This window comes from Centrocercus urophasianus, unplaced genomic scaffold (genome assembly GCF_019232065.1).
Source record: "Centrocercus urophasianus isolate 14NV4802_14NV808 unplaced genomic scaffold, USGS_Curo_1.0 seq_16, whole genome shotgun sequence".
Classification (NCBI taxonomy): Eukaryota; Metazoa; Chordata; class Aves; order Galliformes; family Phasianidae; genus Centrocercus; species Centrocercus urophasianus.
The window spans coordinates 35,057,499-35,076,260 of NW_024884711.1; the positions used below are offsets into that span (position 1 = coordinate 35,057,499).

At 38.0% G+C, this 18,762-nt stretch overlaps 1 protein-coding gene across 4 annotated transcripts in view; it reads right to left on the reverse strand.

The window, feature by feature from the left end:
- The window catches only part of CUL2 (cullin 2), a 43,842-nt gene that overhangs the window by 24,762 nt on the left and 318 nt on the right, over nt 1–18,762 (reverse strand). The window contains exons 1-6 of one of the 4 annotated variants that reach the window (XM_042816788.1): nt 18,504–18,604; nt 16,153–16,291; nt 9,988–10,090; nt 8,226–8,320; nt 4,727–4,832; nt 1,764–1,846 (exon numbers count right to left, since the gene is read on the reverse strand). In XM_042816788.1, the coding sequence (XP_042672722.1) occupies nt 1,764–1,846; nt 4,727–4,832; nt 8,226–8,320; nt 9,988–10,090; nt 16,153–16,271 (506 nt within the window). In that variant the 5' untranslated portion in view covers nt 16,272–16,291; nt 18,504–18,604. Of the gene's footprint in view, nt 1–1,763; nt 1,847–4,726; nt 4,833–8,225; nt 8,321–9,987; nt 10,091–16,116; nt 16,292–18,503; nt 18,606–18,762 lie in introns of those variants that run through there. The other 3 variants (XM_042816790.1, XM_042816789.1, XM_042816791.1) reach the window with 3 other exon arrangements.

The window sequence follows — 18,762 nt, forward strand, 5'->3', positions numbered from 1 at the left end:
TACAAACAGCGATGCCTGTGTTTCATGACACCAGGAAGTACACCCATAATACTAAGTTCTCTTCTACATGGTTCTTTCTGGAGCCTGCTTTGCAGGGGGGTTGGTCTCGATTATCTCTAGAGATCCCTTCCAACTCCTACAATTCTGTGGTTCTGTGACCATTCACACAACACGCAGATCACAAGTTGGCTAAAACAAAGCTAACACAAATGGATGTTTTGAAAAAGGAGATGAAGCCATTGCAAAATCAAACTGAAGAATTCTTAGGAAGAGAGGAAAAGAAAATACAGAGCCATTATTTTAGATAATGACTTAAGTTATATTTTTAAAAAGTTTGAAAATGTTCAACAAATAGCATTAACAGGATACAGTCTCTTAAGGACTAACACCCTCTGAAGCTATTGACCTAAATACTCCTGCAAGGTCTGCAGTCAGGCTCTAATTAATTACATAGCATTACTTTTAAGAGGCATCAGATATCTGTTTCAACAAGTTTTAAACAGATTTCTGTTGTCACCTCCCACTGAAATACATAGATTGATCCAATGAGTATTCAGTGTCACTGTGCTTGATGTAAAAAGGCAGAAGAATTTCCTTCAACATGAATCAGGGAATCTTCATTTAGTAAATACAAATACGTAATATAATTATTACAGTAAACATATAAAAGAAGCTGTTTAAGCACTGATTATGAAGCATGGTTCAACAACTGAAAGCAAACACATACTTCCTGATATCAGAAAAACTATCTGAGAAGAACATGATGTCTCTTACTAAATAGTCAAAAAATTAGTTTAGGAAGGAAAGCAAAACATGGTTGGAATCAGTTTTCTCATGCTTCATGAATACAGCTTTTTGGCTGACCCAAGTGCACATTCAAAGCATCTCAATCAGCCAAAGTAATTCATTCTTTCAGTTTATGCATATTAGCCACATCACCTAAGCTAATTAGGCACACAATCATTGCAGTCATTAAGCAACTCCAGAGCAGCTAACCAGCAACAGAAGTGTAGAAACTGATGGAACTCAAAACTACACACAAATACTTATATAAATAACACATGCTGGGATAAATAATCAGAGAATTTGAAAAGATCTTAGAGGAGTTGAATAGCATAAAGATTGAAAATCAGAACTTGAAAAGCTGCAAGCATTTCATGGGGACACTACAACTGTATCTATTTTGGAACTAGCAGGGACTTGAAGCAACAAAGATATTCACAAATAAACTCCCTCAAAATCCAAAAATAATTACTTCCATTTCACAATTGAAGTCAAGCACCAATAGTGTTAAGTCACATCTTGTGAATAATAGAAGCTCAGATGTTGCAGATAAGCAAGAATTGCTCTGGGTCCCATTTAAAGCAATTCTGGCTTCAGCAAATCCTTGCATAATAGCTTATGTTTACAGACAGCACAGGAACCAGAAGCAGTAAGCACCAGATGGAAAAAAAGGCAAAAGGCATTCTTTGGGCCCTGGAGAAATATTTCAGCTATTCCCCAAACCTATTATTAAGACAGGTAGCTGAAACAAAAAAGATCACTACTTTTGGATTACAATGAGTGAGCTTTTTCTCCTATTGAAGCAAATAGCAATTATACAGCTACACATATAAAAGCTGACAGAACAGCATCATCAGCTAAGAAGCTGCCTTTAATCAAAACTGAAAATAATTTGATCAGAGTCCACAGACTTTTCAGAATAAAGCAATACAACACCCCCACAAACTGTAAAAGCAAAAAAAAAAAATCCAAGCACTCACTTTTTGATTTCTCGGAGGAGCATTCGAATAAGGATGGCCTGTAGTGGCTCAATCATTAATTTTCTCCACATATCAAGAGCTAGCTGTGAGGACATAACATCACAAGTTTACACCAGTTAAAAAAAAATAAATAAAACAAAGAAAAAATAAAGATGGATGAACTCTCAATTCCCCAATCAAGATTTAAAAATTAAATCATTAGATGCCCTCCTGTTCTCGTCTCGTACTTCTCCTAGTACAAGAACTACTGAGTGTCTGGAGCACTGGGTAAGTGTTTGAAGTCATGCCCATACACACCTCATACATACTGCCAGCATGTCTGGAATGTACCACGTTACATACTCCAGTAGCACTAAGCAAGCTCATGCTCTTAAATAAGATGACTGAAAAGCCTTTAAAGTTTCTGTTTCAGCATCACTCAGCATGTGCTCATGAAACTTCAGTGCAACAACACTCCTTCTATAAAATCTAAATATTAGACATAATTTCTGTAACTTTCTTATAAGACTGAGAACATAAAATAAGCTTGTTTACTCTTGGATAGAGAAAGGACAGTTATCTAAAAACAGATGAACGGTAATTTCTTTCATTTTAAAATGAAGAACATTGAAGACTGCCTTTGGACAAAGCCCCTAGAGGAATTCAAAGATTAGAAGACAGCACTACATTAAAAGGGAAAATGCTTTCAAAGCAAAGACTTGACATATTTGGCCAATGCCTTGCCAAAAAGGTCAAATGTGAATAGTTTTTCTGTTTTTGTTGTTGTTTTTTTTTTGTTTTGTTTTGTTTTGTTTTTTAATTACAGGGACATTGAATTTGCCATAAACAGCGCTATAATTTAATGTGCTTTAACTACTGGAAGGTAGGACCTGCGCTGCTTTCCAGAGCAAAGAAAAAACTGCCATAAATCCATTCCTATCCTAGTAATGAACGGAGGTGAACATCACTATCTCAAGATCTAAAATTTACCCAGCACTATTACAGCTTACAAAGATAGTATTTGATCAAGAGAAATGGAAGCAATAGTGGGCAGCAAGATTAACAAAAGGTGACTGGTAGAATTTCAGACATCAGCATCCAGAATGCCGTTGTCCAAAACCATAGACTGCCTGCGGCAGTTTCACAACCTTGAATGTCCACTTAACCTATTCAAATTCTGAGCTATGGATATACTGTCCAAAGAGTAGTTTCTGGTAAGCTTGAAGACAAGTGTGTCATCACCACTCCTCCCTACTCCCACCCCAATCTATGACTCCATAAATGAGATGAATACTCTCAGAAGATGAATTATCAAGCCTATTATTCGTTCTCTGAAAACATATACTAGGGCAGAAAGTGTGGACAAAATGCAAACTAGCTACTACTATCCTTTGGGAGATAATAAAAAATAGACTAGGACACCAACTCTGCATTCCAGGAACATAGTCCAAAACCATTCCCAGCCCCTGAAACAGTAAAACTAACTGCTCTGCACAGAGCTAAGAACTACCTCCAACAGTGGTGAAGGAGTCAGCTAAAACACAACTTATGGAAATCACAAATGTTTAAGGCATTATCAAGACATCACAAAAAGTGAGGCAATATTCACTTCCAAGCTCTAACAAACCTTTACAGACGCCATAAGTTAGCAAACTGTGCAGACAGCACAGGTAGAAAAGAAGTAGTTCCTTTTCTAAACTGCCTCGATCTAAAGCGTATCATGCTTCTGGTGTTTTTCCAGGCCACCCCCAACCTGTCAAAAGATTAGCAACTTGAACTGACAGTGTCACCTTCTTCAGCATAAAGGATGCTTCCTCAGGCATCACAATCTCTCTACTCTCAACAATGACAGCAGAGATCTCCTACTTGAGGCAACGAAATCCAAAAGCTAGAAGAACAGTGATTTGACTGGCCAAATAAAAAGTCATTTTTTACTTCTCTAAGTCAGGAGAGGAAAATATTTGCTTCTCTTCTAGAGAAAAACACAAAGGTAGAGAGAAAAGGGGAAAAAAAATCCACCACCATTAAAATAAATTACCTAGCTACCATTGTGTACGTATTTGTTACAGATACAAGGGGGAGAGACACACAAAGCATTCAAAAGCAAAGTTTATATTCAACTGCATTGTGGACTATGGTTCTACCCCAGTTCAAACTGAAGAGATACTATCAAAATCTCCTTAAAGACAACCAGAACCATTCTGTGGTTTATTTTACTTAATTTTTTTTTGCAACAGGAAATTTTTCACCTCATTTTCTTTTATTACTCAGCTACACAGCTACAACAGTAGCCAAGAAATGACAGAAAGTATGTACACCTCACTTCTGCAGAGCAGAACTGCACAGTGTGCTATGTCAGAATGCACTACTACCAATGACTACTTGTTTTGTAAGTGTTTAGAAATGAGTCTCAATCTCTCCAAACTACCTAAGCAACTGTGGGCATCAACGCATTTGTGTTTACTTCAATTACTTTTCTTCATTGTTTTGTTTTGATTTTTACATAATCCCTTCTTGCACAACACTTAATTGCACTGAATGTCCACTTCTTCTAAAATCTGAGCTGCTATGGCTGAATTGCTTGGACTCGAAAATAACACAGTTGCTGTAAAAAAAAGCTGTTACACTTTGCAACATCAAAAATGTAAGTCTAGAACTAATTTTTCTGAAGTTGATCAAAACAGAAGCACTTCATAAAAACGTTTTCTACATGATAACACCACTTCAAGAAAAATATATTTTATTCAAAAAATGATCTATATTATAACATTTTGAACTGAAGTTCTCCAACAGTACTCATATTTGATTTCCCTCCATACAGGTCTCTTTTTTTTTTCTTTTACATCAAAAATGCCATCTGACTTTCAAAAGGATTCCATGCTTACATCTTCTACTTAACTATTCAGATTCCATGACATGGAGAAGTCAACATTTAAAAGAACAAAGCTGAACATGTAGTGCAGTTCATTTTCTGAAATACCTACCTCTCCTATTTCCATCAGTGGTTCATTCATATCCACACCACCATAACCATACTGAAGATCAGCTTCAGTCAATTTGTTCTTCTTAATAAACTGTGTGTTGAGGTACCTAGTAAAAATAAACATATTCCAATTAAAACACAGAAAAAGTTAAGCTAGTAGTTTTTGAAAACAAATTCGGAACATCTCTACATCAGACAAAAAAAAAGACAACTACTTTCAAGCAATGCCACTGCTACCTGCAGGAAATTCTTCTAATGCAGACTACTTTCATTCTAAAACACTTTATACCATATTAAAGCAACACTGTGAAGAAAATCAAATACTAAACAACAGCTTGCATCACCGTCAGCATTTCCTTGGTATCCAGTGCAGGTGTTAAAGGAGCCAATGTTTCAAAACAAACAGACATATTGTATTTGCACTTACAAGTTAAACTCCTAAATCCCGAACAGCCCATACTACAGTGATGATAATTTCTTAATTTTTAAGTGTAGAAGAAGTTCTTGACTATTATGTTTCACTTCAGGATTTTTTTAATTAGTTGTTCTATTGTTGTCACTGAAGTAAAACATACACTTCTACCTATTCTGTTCATTATTTTGCATTTCTCTCAGTCTAAAATATTATTTGTTATAATGGAGTTTAGGCACCACAACTCACGCAATCATTACTTTTTCCACTATTGCAGAAAAGTCATTATCTATGTAAATTATGAAAGCATTTTCTACTTGGAGAAAAAGAAGAAAAAGCAGGTTATGCAATCCTGGCTAACTTTAGTATCCCCAAAGGGAACATACAAAAGAGCAACATTCTAAAGATCACTGATTACAAGAACAACTTGAAAAATCACATTAAATTACTGAAAATTACATTGCTCCAGCCAAAGCAACACGAAGAACAACGTACAAAGAACACAGAAGGAAAGACCATCAAGCTAAATTTATTCCTTTTGTTTTTGTTTTCCAGGCAGTATTCAAAATTATGTTCTCGACGTGTATACAAAAAAAAAAATTATATGTTGACAAAGGTGAACTCAAAGCATTGAAGGGAATCTCAATGGCCCTTCCAGTAGCACTCAATGACAAAATCTGCTGAGAAAAGAAAATGCCTGTCATTCTGGGACATAATTCTTCTCACTATGGCACTACGAGGCCAATTCAAATGCTAAGACACACACATTCACTTCTCATTAAATATATGCTACAGTGACACTCCTTTCCCTATCTTGAATTTTTGTGGGTTCCATAATCCATACACATTTTTATGAAGTAGCAGTAGTCTAAATAAAATATTTACAGTAATTGGGTAAACACAAATGAGAACAGACTGACATAGTCCAAAACTAACATCAATAAATTAATTTCATGAGCAGTTGTATAGAAAAATGTTATGAATGCCTAATTTTATTGTAGGATTTACTATCACATGTATAGTTTACTTAAAACAAATAAAGCTCCAGACACAACTAGTAGTTTCAAGACGCCTGGCTCCAGGCACTGAAAAGACATGAAAAGACTAACGAAGTGCTTTAACTGGTGCACATTTTAGAGGCTGTATCAGACTAGTGACTTCTGAACATTTCAGGCAGGAAGGTAAATGACAAGCAATGAAGACAAGGAGAAGCATACTATGGAAACCTTTAAACATGAAAGAAGTGAGGGTACCAGAGCATCAAGAAAATAAGGACTTGTGATAATGCAGTGGTGACAAACCGAAACACTGAGGGCTAATCTATTTTCAGACTCCAGAGTACCATAAAACACTAAGCTACCATCAATAATCATCACGAATTTGAAATACTCGTCTCTGTGGAAGCCCCACAGGTTCATACAAAATTTGTGTGGACATGCTGAACAGCCAGAACACAACTTGTTTAAGTAACCAAGTTTCTCAATTTTTTTGTTCATACTAGGAAAGTCAGCAGCTACCATTCCACCTTTTTCCTACTATGCCAGCTAAAACATCAAGTCCTGTGCTCTCTCTTTTCTCTTCCACTGTTCCACCTTGTCAGCAATTTTAGACCAGGCAACCGATCCATCATGAAACTAACGCATCCACAAGTCAATAGATGAGTTTAACCTACATCAGGCACTTCTTGCAGAACTACTTGATTCAGCAAAAAGGAGGTGGCAAGAAACAGCCAGGCAGAATCACTCTTTTCACTGGCTCAAAAGCACTGAAAACCTGCTTGCCATTATTTCCTTCCCTCTTCCCCTGATCTTAACATCAACTTCCACAATCTGTTATTTGCATGAGCAAATAACAGAAAAGATGTGCAAACAGCATAATCTCACATTAGCTTCTCCACTGAAGTGATAAACCATTTTTCACCTTGATTAACTACTTGAAATTACTTCTAGAAGACAATCCAAAGGGTTTATCAGGAACCTACTGTGGAAACAAGGACTGAAAATAGAAGAAAATACCACAGGCTCATAGTAGTATTGAGACAACTTTCATCTGAAACCCTGATCCTACAGCTCAGGACCAATTCTTTAGAAGTACAAATGTGCAGGCCTACGCTTTACTGACTAATCAGGAAAAACAGCCAACAAGGTAAGAACACTGATGCTGGTTACCTTTCAGACTACCAGCGATACATCTCAGTATCCAAACCTCAAAACACAACCACTGAAATTCTTCTCCAGATAGAGGTGATAAAGTCTGTAAGAACGTTAAAGGACTCTACACGTATTTGACAGAGGAATACCAAGGAACAGCTCTGTGTAAACTAGCAGTTAGTGTCAGGAAAATGTCTGGAAAACACAAGCATTTTTTGTGGGTAATTTTTCAGTTATTAACAACTTAGAAATGAACTGAGAAATTCTTTTGTAAGGATTTTAGTGGAAAAAAACAAACTCCAAATATTAATTTACCAATTAAAAGGGTGACTAATGGTTGGGATAGATTGCCAGGCTACAGAGTAACATTCATGTACTTGGTATTTTTAGATCAACTAAGGGCAGCAATCTAACAACAGATCACTGTTCTAAATACAGTGACCACACTCCCAAATCGATGTTTTCACATCACAGTGGCCTACAGTGTCCTTGGGAATACAGACTATGCAAAGGCTTGTCAGAAGAATGAGATGGAAGTATTTTATTTTTTAACATGTTATTTGGTTTTAGTGGTTTGAATTAAATATTTCTGATAAGAAACAAATATTAGCATCGGCAAAGCAGACATCATGAAATTCTGCCCACACGTAATCAAACCTAGACTGTACCTGTCTCAACATCAGAAACAACAAAAGGAGACTATATTAGAAATGATAGGAATCATCCTGGATAATTAATTTAGTGGTAAGGAGCAGGGCACAGAAAGACCTACTGAAGCACAACTGTTGTTTTTTCCCTCCCCTTTGTTCTGCTTCGATCACTATATTCTCTCCAAATTTGACATGGCACACATAGCTCCTCTTGTTCTATTTAAACTTTCTTCAGTTTATGAAACAGAAATAATTTCAGAAATTTAACAACTCATTTGCAAAGCTTACCTGTATAAACAGTCCATATAGTCTGCTCCCTTGCTATATTCTTCCCAGTATCTGTGATACATAACCAGTACTTGTTCCTCAGATTCCAAAACTCTCTGTGAATAAAGAAACGCATGCACACACATCCCTGAAGTTAGCAAGAAAGTAGTACCCATAAATTGAAAGCTGTAATAGGATTACTGTTTCAGAATAGCCACAGAAGCAGAAAGACCACCACAGCTAAATGTCAGCAACTCTGAAAATAACACTGTTGCTATGACCAGAAAACTAACAAGTATTACTGTGAAGTTCTGATAAGCCAACTACAACAGCAGAAGTTGTTTTGCTTCGCATTCTAAAAGAATAACCTCTGAATACATTCATTTCCTATCTGCCTTTAGAGAACAAGCATGGTTCATTCTCTTGCAACATGCTGGTGGATGCTACAGAACCACTTCCTCATGTGCCAGCACGCCAGTTTTAAACCCATGCAGCCATGTGGCACACCAGAACAGTCACCTCACTCACTGTGAATATTTAAAACAAGTATTACTTGAACTTAGCTGAAAATCCATCATATTTACCAGTAATCCTGGAATTTAAAAGTGATTAAAAGAGCACATGTAAGTGCAAACTTAAACACATCATAAATTCCATAAAACTGGGCACAGATCTTTCGGAATGTCAGCCATTTGTGTTCTAAGAAGCTGCTGGTGTAGTGAAGGAGGATGAGATCCTAGGAATCAGCTCCAGAGTACGCAGTGTTAAACTCTCAAGCAGTAAAAAATAAAAATAAAAATCTAAGCAGCAGCTACATAAAAGAGGAAAACAACCAGACTAAGGTGGAACCAAGATTGTTTTCCACTGCAATATGAATTCCACAAAGATTTTCCAAAATTAGTTCAAAGACAAATGGTGGGCAGCCAGTTTAAAAAGTGGACATATGCTTTCTATTACTTCCCAACAGTTTACATTGAGCTGGCACCTGCCCAGCCTAAATGAGCTCATCCAGCTCACTAAATAACTGAGCTGCATGACAGTTCTCTTAACTGATTTAGTCCACCAAAGCATCAGAGGTAGCCTCCGTGCAATCAGTGGAACTACCTACCACGACGCCTCGCCTATCTTGTAAAAATAATGTACCCAAGTTCAGCAATACTTGCAATTCTTCATTCTCTGAATGAGCTGTGTCTATGGGGTATGTATAAATCTACTCCTCTTTTTGCTCAAGTATGAGGAAACACTGTTCATCCATCCTATACATGCAATGTGATGGATCATGACTCTCTCAAATCTAGGCTTTTTATCTGATAACACAGAATTTACAGCCATATCAATACAGAAGAATTGTTATATGTCATGATAAACAGTCATTGCTTTCTGCCTCCCGATTATTATTTTTTTTCCTTATTTCCTATATATTTTATAAGTTTTCTTCAGTAGAATGGACACAATCTGTCTTAAAGACATTAGAGTGAAATTTTACACTTAACGAAAGGCTAATTACAACATCCAACACATCTGGAATATAAAGAGATTTCTATAACTTGTTTGAATATAAACACTAAACAGAGAAGAACAAACTTACTTCTCAAGTCAACGGGTATATAAAACACACGAATACAGACAGATCTCTCACTTCCACAGATATTCTCCAGACCACTGACATCCCTAATTTAACCTCAAAAAACCAGCATAACTTCCTGTGAACAACACAAAAACCCTCCACAAAGTTGAAAACAGGATAAGCAGTGCTATCCACACCAGTAACTGCGTGGGTTACCTTGTGCAAATGGCGTACGTGATTTTCCAAGAAAATCTTTGTCTCAGTATAAAGTCTCTCTCCAAGAGGTTCAGGATAGGCCACACACAAAGCATAAATGTCTCTGGGCTCTGAGTCAAGGTTTATATCTGCTTAAAGTGTGAGAACTGACGAACATAAATTTAGGATTTACAGGAACTCCCCCCAACAAGAATGTTTAAGAAAACATTTTTGAAGATAGAGCACAGAAGACCAAATGGATTTTTATCAAGTTTGTGCAAACCCTGATTCACAAAGACTCTAAGCTTACAGCATCAATTATTATAACCTCTGTTTTAAGTAGTGGAAGCTGAAGGAATGTTAGATCTAAGATCCCAAAAATTCTGACAGCCCCGTGCTGACCTGACTTCTACCACTTATTTATCATATACAAAAAATATATTTACCTAAAAGCAAACATTTATCTGAATCAAGGATCAAGGTAACCACTAAAGAAGTGTTAATTAGACAACAAGCATGCAGCAGAGCACAACATGAAGTGAAGCCAAATTCCAATCTCTGTGCTTGCCCATCTCCTTGTCCCCCTCAGATCCATACCAGTTTACAGTTTAATGCCTTTATTATAATACCCTCAGCTTCCTAGGTAGAACAATTTTGTGGAACGCTGCAAATTACGTCATCACAACAGTGAATTGAACCAAAAAACCTTTTGTTTATTTAACTACAATTATCATTTTAGTAGTCTTGTTTAGACCACAGAGCTACACAAAATCATTATGCCTGCTCACTTAAAGGGCAGCAGCAAACACTTGAAACTGAGTTATCTCGCAAAGCTGTATCAAGCTAGGAAAAAAAAGTCACTTCACACACTCCTCCAGCACCTTGTCAGGAAAATCAATCATAGTTAAGAACTTTCAATAAAGTCAAGCAAAGCCAACAGCTGGTATCTCTGGGAAACTCACTACTTCTAAAAAAAATCATTAGAATGATTTGAAAAATAATCATGCTTTGTCATTTAGTTTAGGCACTGCATAAAACTAGTCACATTAGAAATAAAAATAGCCTACATTAATCATTACGTTCTTTAACAAAGAGAAAGCACAAGAGCTGTTTTCCTTTAATCTACCTTAAAAAAAGCACGTGCCTGTCTAAAAGCAGAAAAAAGGTGTAAGGACAGTTGACAATTTACTTGCTTCATCTACAGAGCAGTATAACAAGCTTTCATCACCATTTTTCTAAAAGAAGGGCTCCTCTTGGACACTGAAGTATTGTTCAAAACAGAGAAGATACTGATGTAGAATTGAATTGAAAAAGCCTTTACACGGCAATTGAACACCCAGAGAACCAACAACTGGTGTTTGCTATTGAAATAACTGAGGTTATTTCATCCTTGCAGATCTTTATCAGAACTCTCCTCATAATGTCAAGTACTAAATGGAAACCTTCATGAACAAAACACACAATATTCACTGCATTGTGCTACACCAACTTGCACAGTGGTAACCAATAAAATACCACAAAAAATTCAGCAAGCTAAGGGCTTTCTCAAACTTAGTTTGTATAGAAAAATCACTCCTTATAAATCACCTCTGAACAAATGCAGTCTAAGGATGACCTGCAGGTGAATGCATCCTCAGTAACATTCATGACCACAAGCTCCTCACCATCAGAGCAAGATACTGAGGAAGTAAATTCCAGAATTAGAAATCCTAAGCTACTGCCAAGTCAACAGGACATGACTGTTCTCTTCAGATCCATGACTACACTACCCATTTGGATCATCAAAACAAAGTTACACATATCTGCTACAGGAGTAACTTGCTTTGAAGTGAGAGAGGAAATGCACAGTCCTCATTACAACAGCACAAAATAGTAACGGCAGCTTATCTAACAACAGTAGCAGTTAAATCTGAGTTTATCTTGCCTCTGCACCCCAGGCTTTGGTTAGGAATCCAGCTGACCATTACTGTTGCAAACAAATGTCTTAGTTGTAAAACAGCTGTTTAAAAACAAAACCAGCATCTGTATTTCATGGAAAACATACATCTTCCACATAAGCCTCTCTTTTTTCTAGATAACAGTCAAAGTTCAGTGCAAGTGGAAAGAAATGGAGCCCACCACTGCTCCTTGACAAGCAACACTCAGTTTGCATGCCTGCTGAAAATAAATAAGTAGCTTCATCACAAAAGCACTGCCACAGACACTTCACACACCTTCCTATGCCAGCCATGCATACCACTCCACACAGACTCCCACTTTCTGGATGGTGAGTTCCTTCAGATTTCTACAAAAAAGTCAACAGTCTCAAAAAGGTATCACAGTGAGCAAGAACGTAAGAATTGTGTAGCAAGGCTTATCTGTTGCTGTTTGCTCACCTAACTCTATCGTTCAGCTCAGAATCCAATTTGAAGTGCAGTGTTCAAAAGGTGGTGAATTTCTTAAGTAAAAAAAAGATTCGAAGGATCAACCATTGAATATTCCTCATGTTTTATTCCATAATCTAAAAGCATATTTCTTCTGTGCTGCTGTCCCTCAGAAGATGAGAAAAGGAGCCTTCCCTGTTCAATAATTTATCTTCCATGCTAAAAGCCATCTGTCCTTCCAGTCCAGCTCCTTGTAAGGAAGGCTGAGAAAGGTCTAAGGAAGATGAAGCCAAACCACTGCTTAGGGCCCTCCAGCCTGTGTCAAGCACAAGAAAATCAAAAGCCTTATGCTTTCTAAGTGTTCCAGTCCTGGCTACTGGAATGGCATTACCTCAGAATTGGGAAACTTAACCAATTCTAAACAAAGAAAAATAATTATTATTAAAAAAAAAAAAAAAAAAAAATACTGTATTCAAGCAACAAATGCTCAGTTACTGCCCTTGGGATAAAGTATCTATGTAAGACAATAAATTAACATACAGTTTTGAACAAATCTAAAGATGATCAAAGCAGAGCACTCTGAAAATGTGTGTGATTCAATCTTGCTCTGCAAAAGCACACACATGACTACCAAAACTCACGGAGCCCTCAGTCAGAACCTCTACTGCATTGACTTATTTTCTCTTCCTTTCCTTTCAATTGGTTTCTGTAGTAAAAATACATGATTATACATGTCCAGATCAAAAGTTTCTGACTCACCATAGGATTCTTGTGAAATGAGGGATTAACAGAAAGAGAGACAGAGAGAGAGAGAGAGAGCAAGTACAAAGAAAAATAGAACAAAGCAGGCCGTCAAGTTAAACGGCCTTACAAACAATTTTGTCTGATGTACAAGCATGCTGCTGCCCCTTCCCCCCCCCCATCCTAAATACTGATATTCTAGTTATTTGGTTGGTGCAACATCCAGTTCTACTGCTGTAAAAACATCAAGACAATTACAGGAACATCCTGATGTTCTACTTGCCCAAAAAGTTCTACTGCTAGACAGCAGTTATCAAAGTACAGCTATCAAAGCTATAAACCACCACTCCCCTATTCAAACTTGAGCAGACTCTTACCTTAAAGAACAAACTCTAAGCAACTACATTGTTACAAACAAAGCCTTAGAAGTTGTATTAGACATATATCATAACCAAATTCCTGTAAATTCCATCTCAAGTAGAGAGATGCAACCATCATTCATTTACTGGACGACGTAACAACTCCAGAAACACTCTTTTTCTGCAGAGAACCTGAAAGGAAATCTGAAGGTCAAAGGTGGCCTGAGATGACTCACAGTTTAAATAAAGTGACATACAGTCTTTCAAGTCATCTTCTCTAGAAGATTGTTTAACTCTTTATACAATTGGGATTCTCAGATCATTGCCATTCTAGCATTTCAAATTTGAAATGAGCTGTGTATAAAGATAACCTATGCTTAACAATAAAATTCTCAGAGTAGTAAAGAAAACACTGCATTTACTTCAAGTTTTTGGAAAACAATAATACAGAAATTAGTTCTACAATATGACTGCATATTACAAACCTCCCAGCCCTAAAATACTGTTAGTCTGTGCACCCTAACTGATCTCAGCTGTCTCAAGCAGCACATGAGGAAACGATCACTTAGAATCAAGCTGCAGCAGATTGAAATCACATTTATTTGCTGCAGTTTATCCCTTGTTTCCATGTCATTGTTTTCACCACAGAGAAATTACACAGATCAACTGGTGCTAGAACCAATCAAACAGCCTCCATGAATTTCATTAGCACACAGTTCCAACATATTAGTCATATTTTTTTATTATGCTCATTAAGCAACAAGAAAAATAGAGTAAACAAACATTTCCTCATTCTGCTTTTAAGTCAGATCTGTGGAAAGGACAGATACATAAACCAATCCTAACATCCCTCTAGGTGCTTAGGAACACATTAAATCAAACTTCAATTAAATTCAGCAGAAAGCAAAAAGCTATCACAGAACAAGATATGTTTTACGAAGACCTGGCGTCTACAACTTATTAATATCTCAGGTGCTTGGGTTTTTTTTTTCTTTTTACACTGAAAACCCAAGAAAAAGCTTTCAAAACAACTGTATAGAAGAATGAAGACTTTATGTTAAAGCATAGAGCTTGGTCAACGTAGCAGGAGTAGTAACACAAAATAAACGTCACAAGTTACAAGTCACAGAAGCTCCTCAGGCCACTCTGCCATAGAGAACGCTCCCAAAGGCTCTCAACTGTACCAAATTAGACACTAATAATGCCACCTTCCCAGGAAGGTAATGAATAGATGACAGTAAGTGATGTTTTAAGAATTATACGCCGAACGATTCTTCCAAGCCTGAATCCTGAGTCTGCTATCCATAAGTGTTCCCTTCATGATGCTCAGTCAACTAAAGTAAAGCCTAAAACAGGATCAACAGCAGAGTTCACATATTGGTCCACTTAGAACTTCTTATATGGAAGCCCACACACAAGAAAAATCAACCCAACATCCCATTCAGCTATTATCTTAAATTTTAAACCTATTTTGGGCATTGTTTTATAATAGTTAGTCTCAAGCTACAGAATTGAACAGCTTATGGAAGACTGAAATGTGCAATTCTTAAAATCTGCTTAGAAAAAATTACTACAGCACAATTTGCAAGCACAGAAATTCACACTTAATACTAAAAGTCTAAGGTTTGGTGTCTAAGACAAGGTGGAGAGTCACACCCCCACAAATCAATTATAAAGTTTTAAAATTACAGAGCTTCTTAAAAGATTACTGCACAGTACATCTCCACAACTATCTTCTACATAGACTACAAGCAACTGAATTTGTATATACTTGCAGATAAACACTAAAAATCAGAGACAAGTGGGAGAGCAATTCTGAGAAACAGTGAAGAGATCAGAAAGAGAGAATTCAGCTCCCACATACAGAATAAGCTCATGCTGTAATAACATACAAAGGTCTTCCCAGGAGACTCTTATTTCACCTGCTAGAATTAGCGAATTGATATATAAGTCTAAACCATTCTTCCACCTTGAAATTAAACCAAACCAATCCTAACCAGATTGCCAGGGAGCAGCTACAAAGCCTCCAAAAATTTCTCACCACACTGTAAAGGCTAATGAATGCACAGATGCAGGGCACAGCTTCGTTTCTTTAAAAAGAAGTTCACTGAAACTTAAGTCTTATTACATGCCCATTTTAAATGTAAAATTACAACTATTCACTATAGCATCCTTCATGCAGTTGTAATTTGAGCAGCAAGACTGTATGATCGCAGCTACATTCAACTCTAAACTGTTCAGGACTAGAGAGCCAATAACAGAGGTAGAATAAAAGGAAAGGCTTTTCTATAAGCCTGTAGAAATGACTAATATGGTAGTCAACAGAATACTTAGAAGTGCAGAAGAAGGAGACAGGTGTAAGTGAAACAAAACAATCGCACCATCCCCTAGCTTTAGAGATTTGGATTCTATTCTGTCAGAGGTGCACAGCCCTGCCACACGCACACTTCAGCATACAAGGAAAACTCATTACCAAAAAGAGGAAATTTGCACACAGCTTTGTGAACAAGCATAGTGCAAGCTAAAGATTGATATTACTGAAAGCAAGTAAAACTCAGACTTTTTAACACTGTATCACATCAAGCACTTCATGAGCATGCAGAATTTCCCATCCTTTTGGCCATTTCTTCTGACTCACACACCTAATAGAAAGTAGAACCTTAAAATGTGCTTCGTGCCAAACATACCACACGGACACATGAAGACTGTCACTTAAAGGATACGAGAAGCGGTCATTCCACGTTGCTCTTTCAACATAATCCAACATAACAACAGCCTTAATTGTTGTCAGAAGTTTGTTCCATGTTTCATCGAAGTCAACCACTCGTGGTTTCAAGGACATTGTGGGGTTTTAGTGTTAATCTGTGGACAAATTCAATATATCAGGCAACATGGCACAATAACATCAAAAAATACATTTCATTTGAATTTTTCAACTTGAACTTTGTACGTTGCACCACATCAGCACACAAATACAAAGGATCCCTTTTCCCTTCCCATCCACCTCCCCAGTCAAACACTTATTTTGAACTTTACCAAAGGGAATGCTGATATTACATGAATCACCCATAACACAGTGCCAATCTACTTAACAGCACCACGCCTTGTGCAGTTCAGCACTTTACAAAACTTCCCATTCAGCAGCATAACATGAAGAAACTGATTTCCCTGTAAGTTTTTCATCAGTTACATCTACAGAAAGGCTCCCTCAGCTGCAGCTGAACCCAGAGAGAACCCAGAGTGGAAACACATTGAGTAGAGGATCTGATTATTTGAAGTTACTGCTGTCAGCATACAGTCTATGTTCAGCTCAAGCTTTCATGAAGCCATTTTGATGTTAAATTTTAAAAGCCACAAAACCCAAAAGCTTTGACCAAGATGACAAGAAAACACTTCACATACAGCATTATGCACAGCTTGTGTAGCCTACTGCACTGTGCAGCAGGACAAGCAGTGATTTTTTTCAAATAAAACATGGCTTGAAAATACATTAATATATTCACATAAAAATACTAGAAGAGATCTATTAAATAGATCTGGAAGAGTGACTGAAATAAATATAAATGAAAAGTAAGAGAACTCAAGGAAAGATGCCTTGAGAAAAACAAAAGCAAAACCACCAAGGCCTCCTCTTTCTGCATTCCTATTTGCCTCTGTTCCATACACCCAGCCCAGCAGGGCCCTACAAGTGACATTGCAGACATAAAGCATGCCCAGATCCCACTCAAAAAGATGTCACCTTAAGACTAGAAGGAAAGGAAGAACATTCCTATTTTATTGAGACAGACAGGTGACTTGTCACCAGATCCCAAACGTTCACAGGCAGAATGAAAAAAAAGAGAGCCACTGACAAATAAACCTGTAGCACCAGACACTTCTATAAAGGAAAGAACCAAATGATAGATCGAAAAGCTACCCGTGGAAGCAGCTCACTCCCATAATCCTGCTGGCTCTTTGTTTCTGAAAGTGCAGGACACACAGTTTCTCAATTTAAAGAAAAAAATACTAATAACATCAAACTCAAGTTTTACACCTTAAGTCTCCAAAACAGCACACTGACTGGTTAATTGGGCTCCTGAGCTGCTAGAATCAGGAATTTCAGAAGACTGTTTTCCTCTCTCTGCAATGCAACAGTTTCCGCTTCAAGTGTGATCAATTTATTACCCACATCTGCTTTGATTTCATAAAGAAACTGAACAGCAAATAACATCAAGGAAATGGTACGAGGCCTGAAGCTTTAAGAGCTTCATTCCTTCAAGCAGAAGAAATAAAAATCAATAAGTGACACATAAATACTCTCAGTTCTGCTTAAGCATACAAACTGTTACATTTGCAGCATGGCTATTGGTCACTTTTGGGAACAAAAAATCATCTTCAATTCATACGTGGCAGCAGCAGCAAAAAAGCAATGGGAACTGACGAAACAAATTGACGTCCACAAAAGGTTACGGTGAAATGCGCGAACTGTTGTGCGTGTCAAAGAAATGTGGACCCTGGTAAATATAAGCAATTGCAAAGCACTTTTCTAAGAAGGAAAAACAATCTTTACCCAAAACCTTTAATATTATTCATCCGGAAAATGCAACAATACCTTCAGGTGACTCCAAAAAGAAATTACTGCAACCTAAGGGGGAAGAAAGGCTGAAGAGAAAGCCCCACACTATGTCACAACAAATCCATAACATCATATTTAACATCACCAAAGCACAAAACATGTAAAGCACTGTGCACGCATGCAGGCAGTCCAGGGTTGCATGGTTTAACACAGAGCTGACTGGAGCTGGGCAATCTCTTCCAGCTTTCAAGTTGGTGCGAATCCAAAATCGGTTTTAAAGTGTTAACAAATGCAGCGTAACTTTCTCTGCTGTACACAGGGCGGGAGTTTGTGAGCTCCATGAAGGCGGTACACAAACGCACCGAGCACCAAACACCCTGTACTGATCCACGCACTGGTGGTCAAAGTGACACAAGAGCAAAATATCTGCCCCGGGGTTTACACCATTGAGGGGCGGGAAACCGTACCCGTCCAACAAGCCCTAAGGAGAGCAGCCGCCGCCAAAACTCATGAACGCACCGGGACAACGGACGGTCGGTGCCCCCTCTGCCCCTCTCTTCCAAGCGCCCCACTGTCACGCCGCTCCCGTTTGCTGATACGACCCACGCGCGTTTTCAGCCGCCGCACTCCTCGTCCGGACGCTGAGCCCGGAGAGCAGCGGGGCGAGGAGCGGACACCCTGCGCCTCCCGGCGCCTGAGCCGAAGCGAAAGCGGCCCGCGACGGCCGCCCGGCCCGCGCCCCACCGCGGCCTCCCGGGGCCTGTGTCGGGACCTCTCG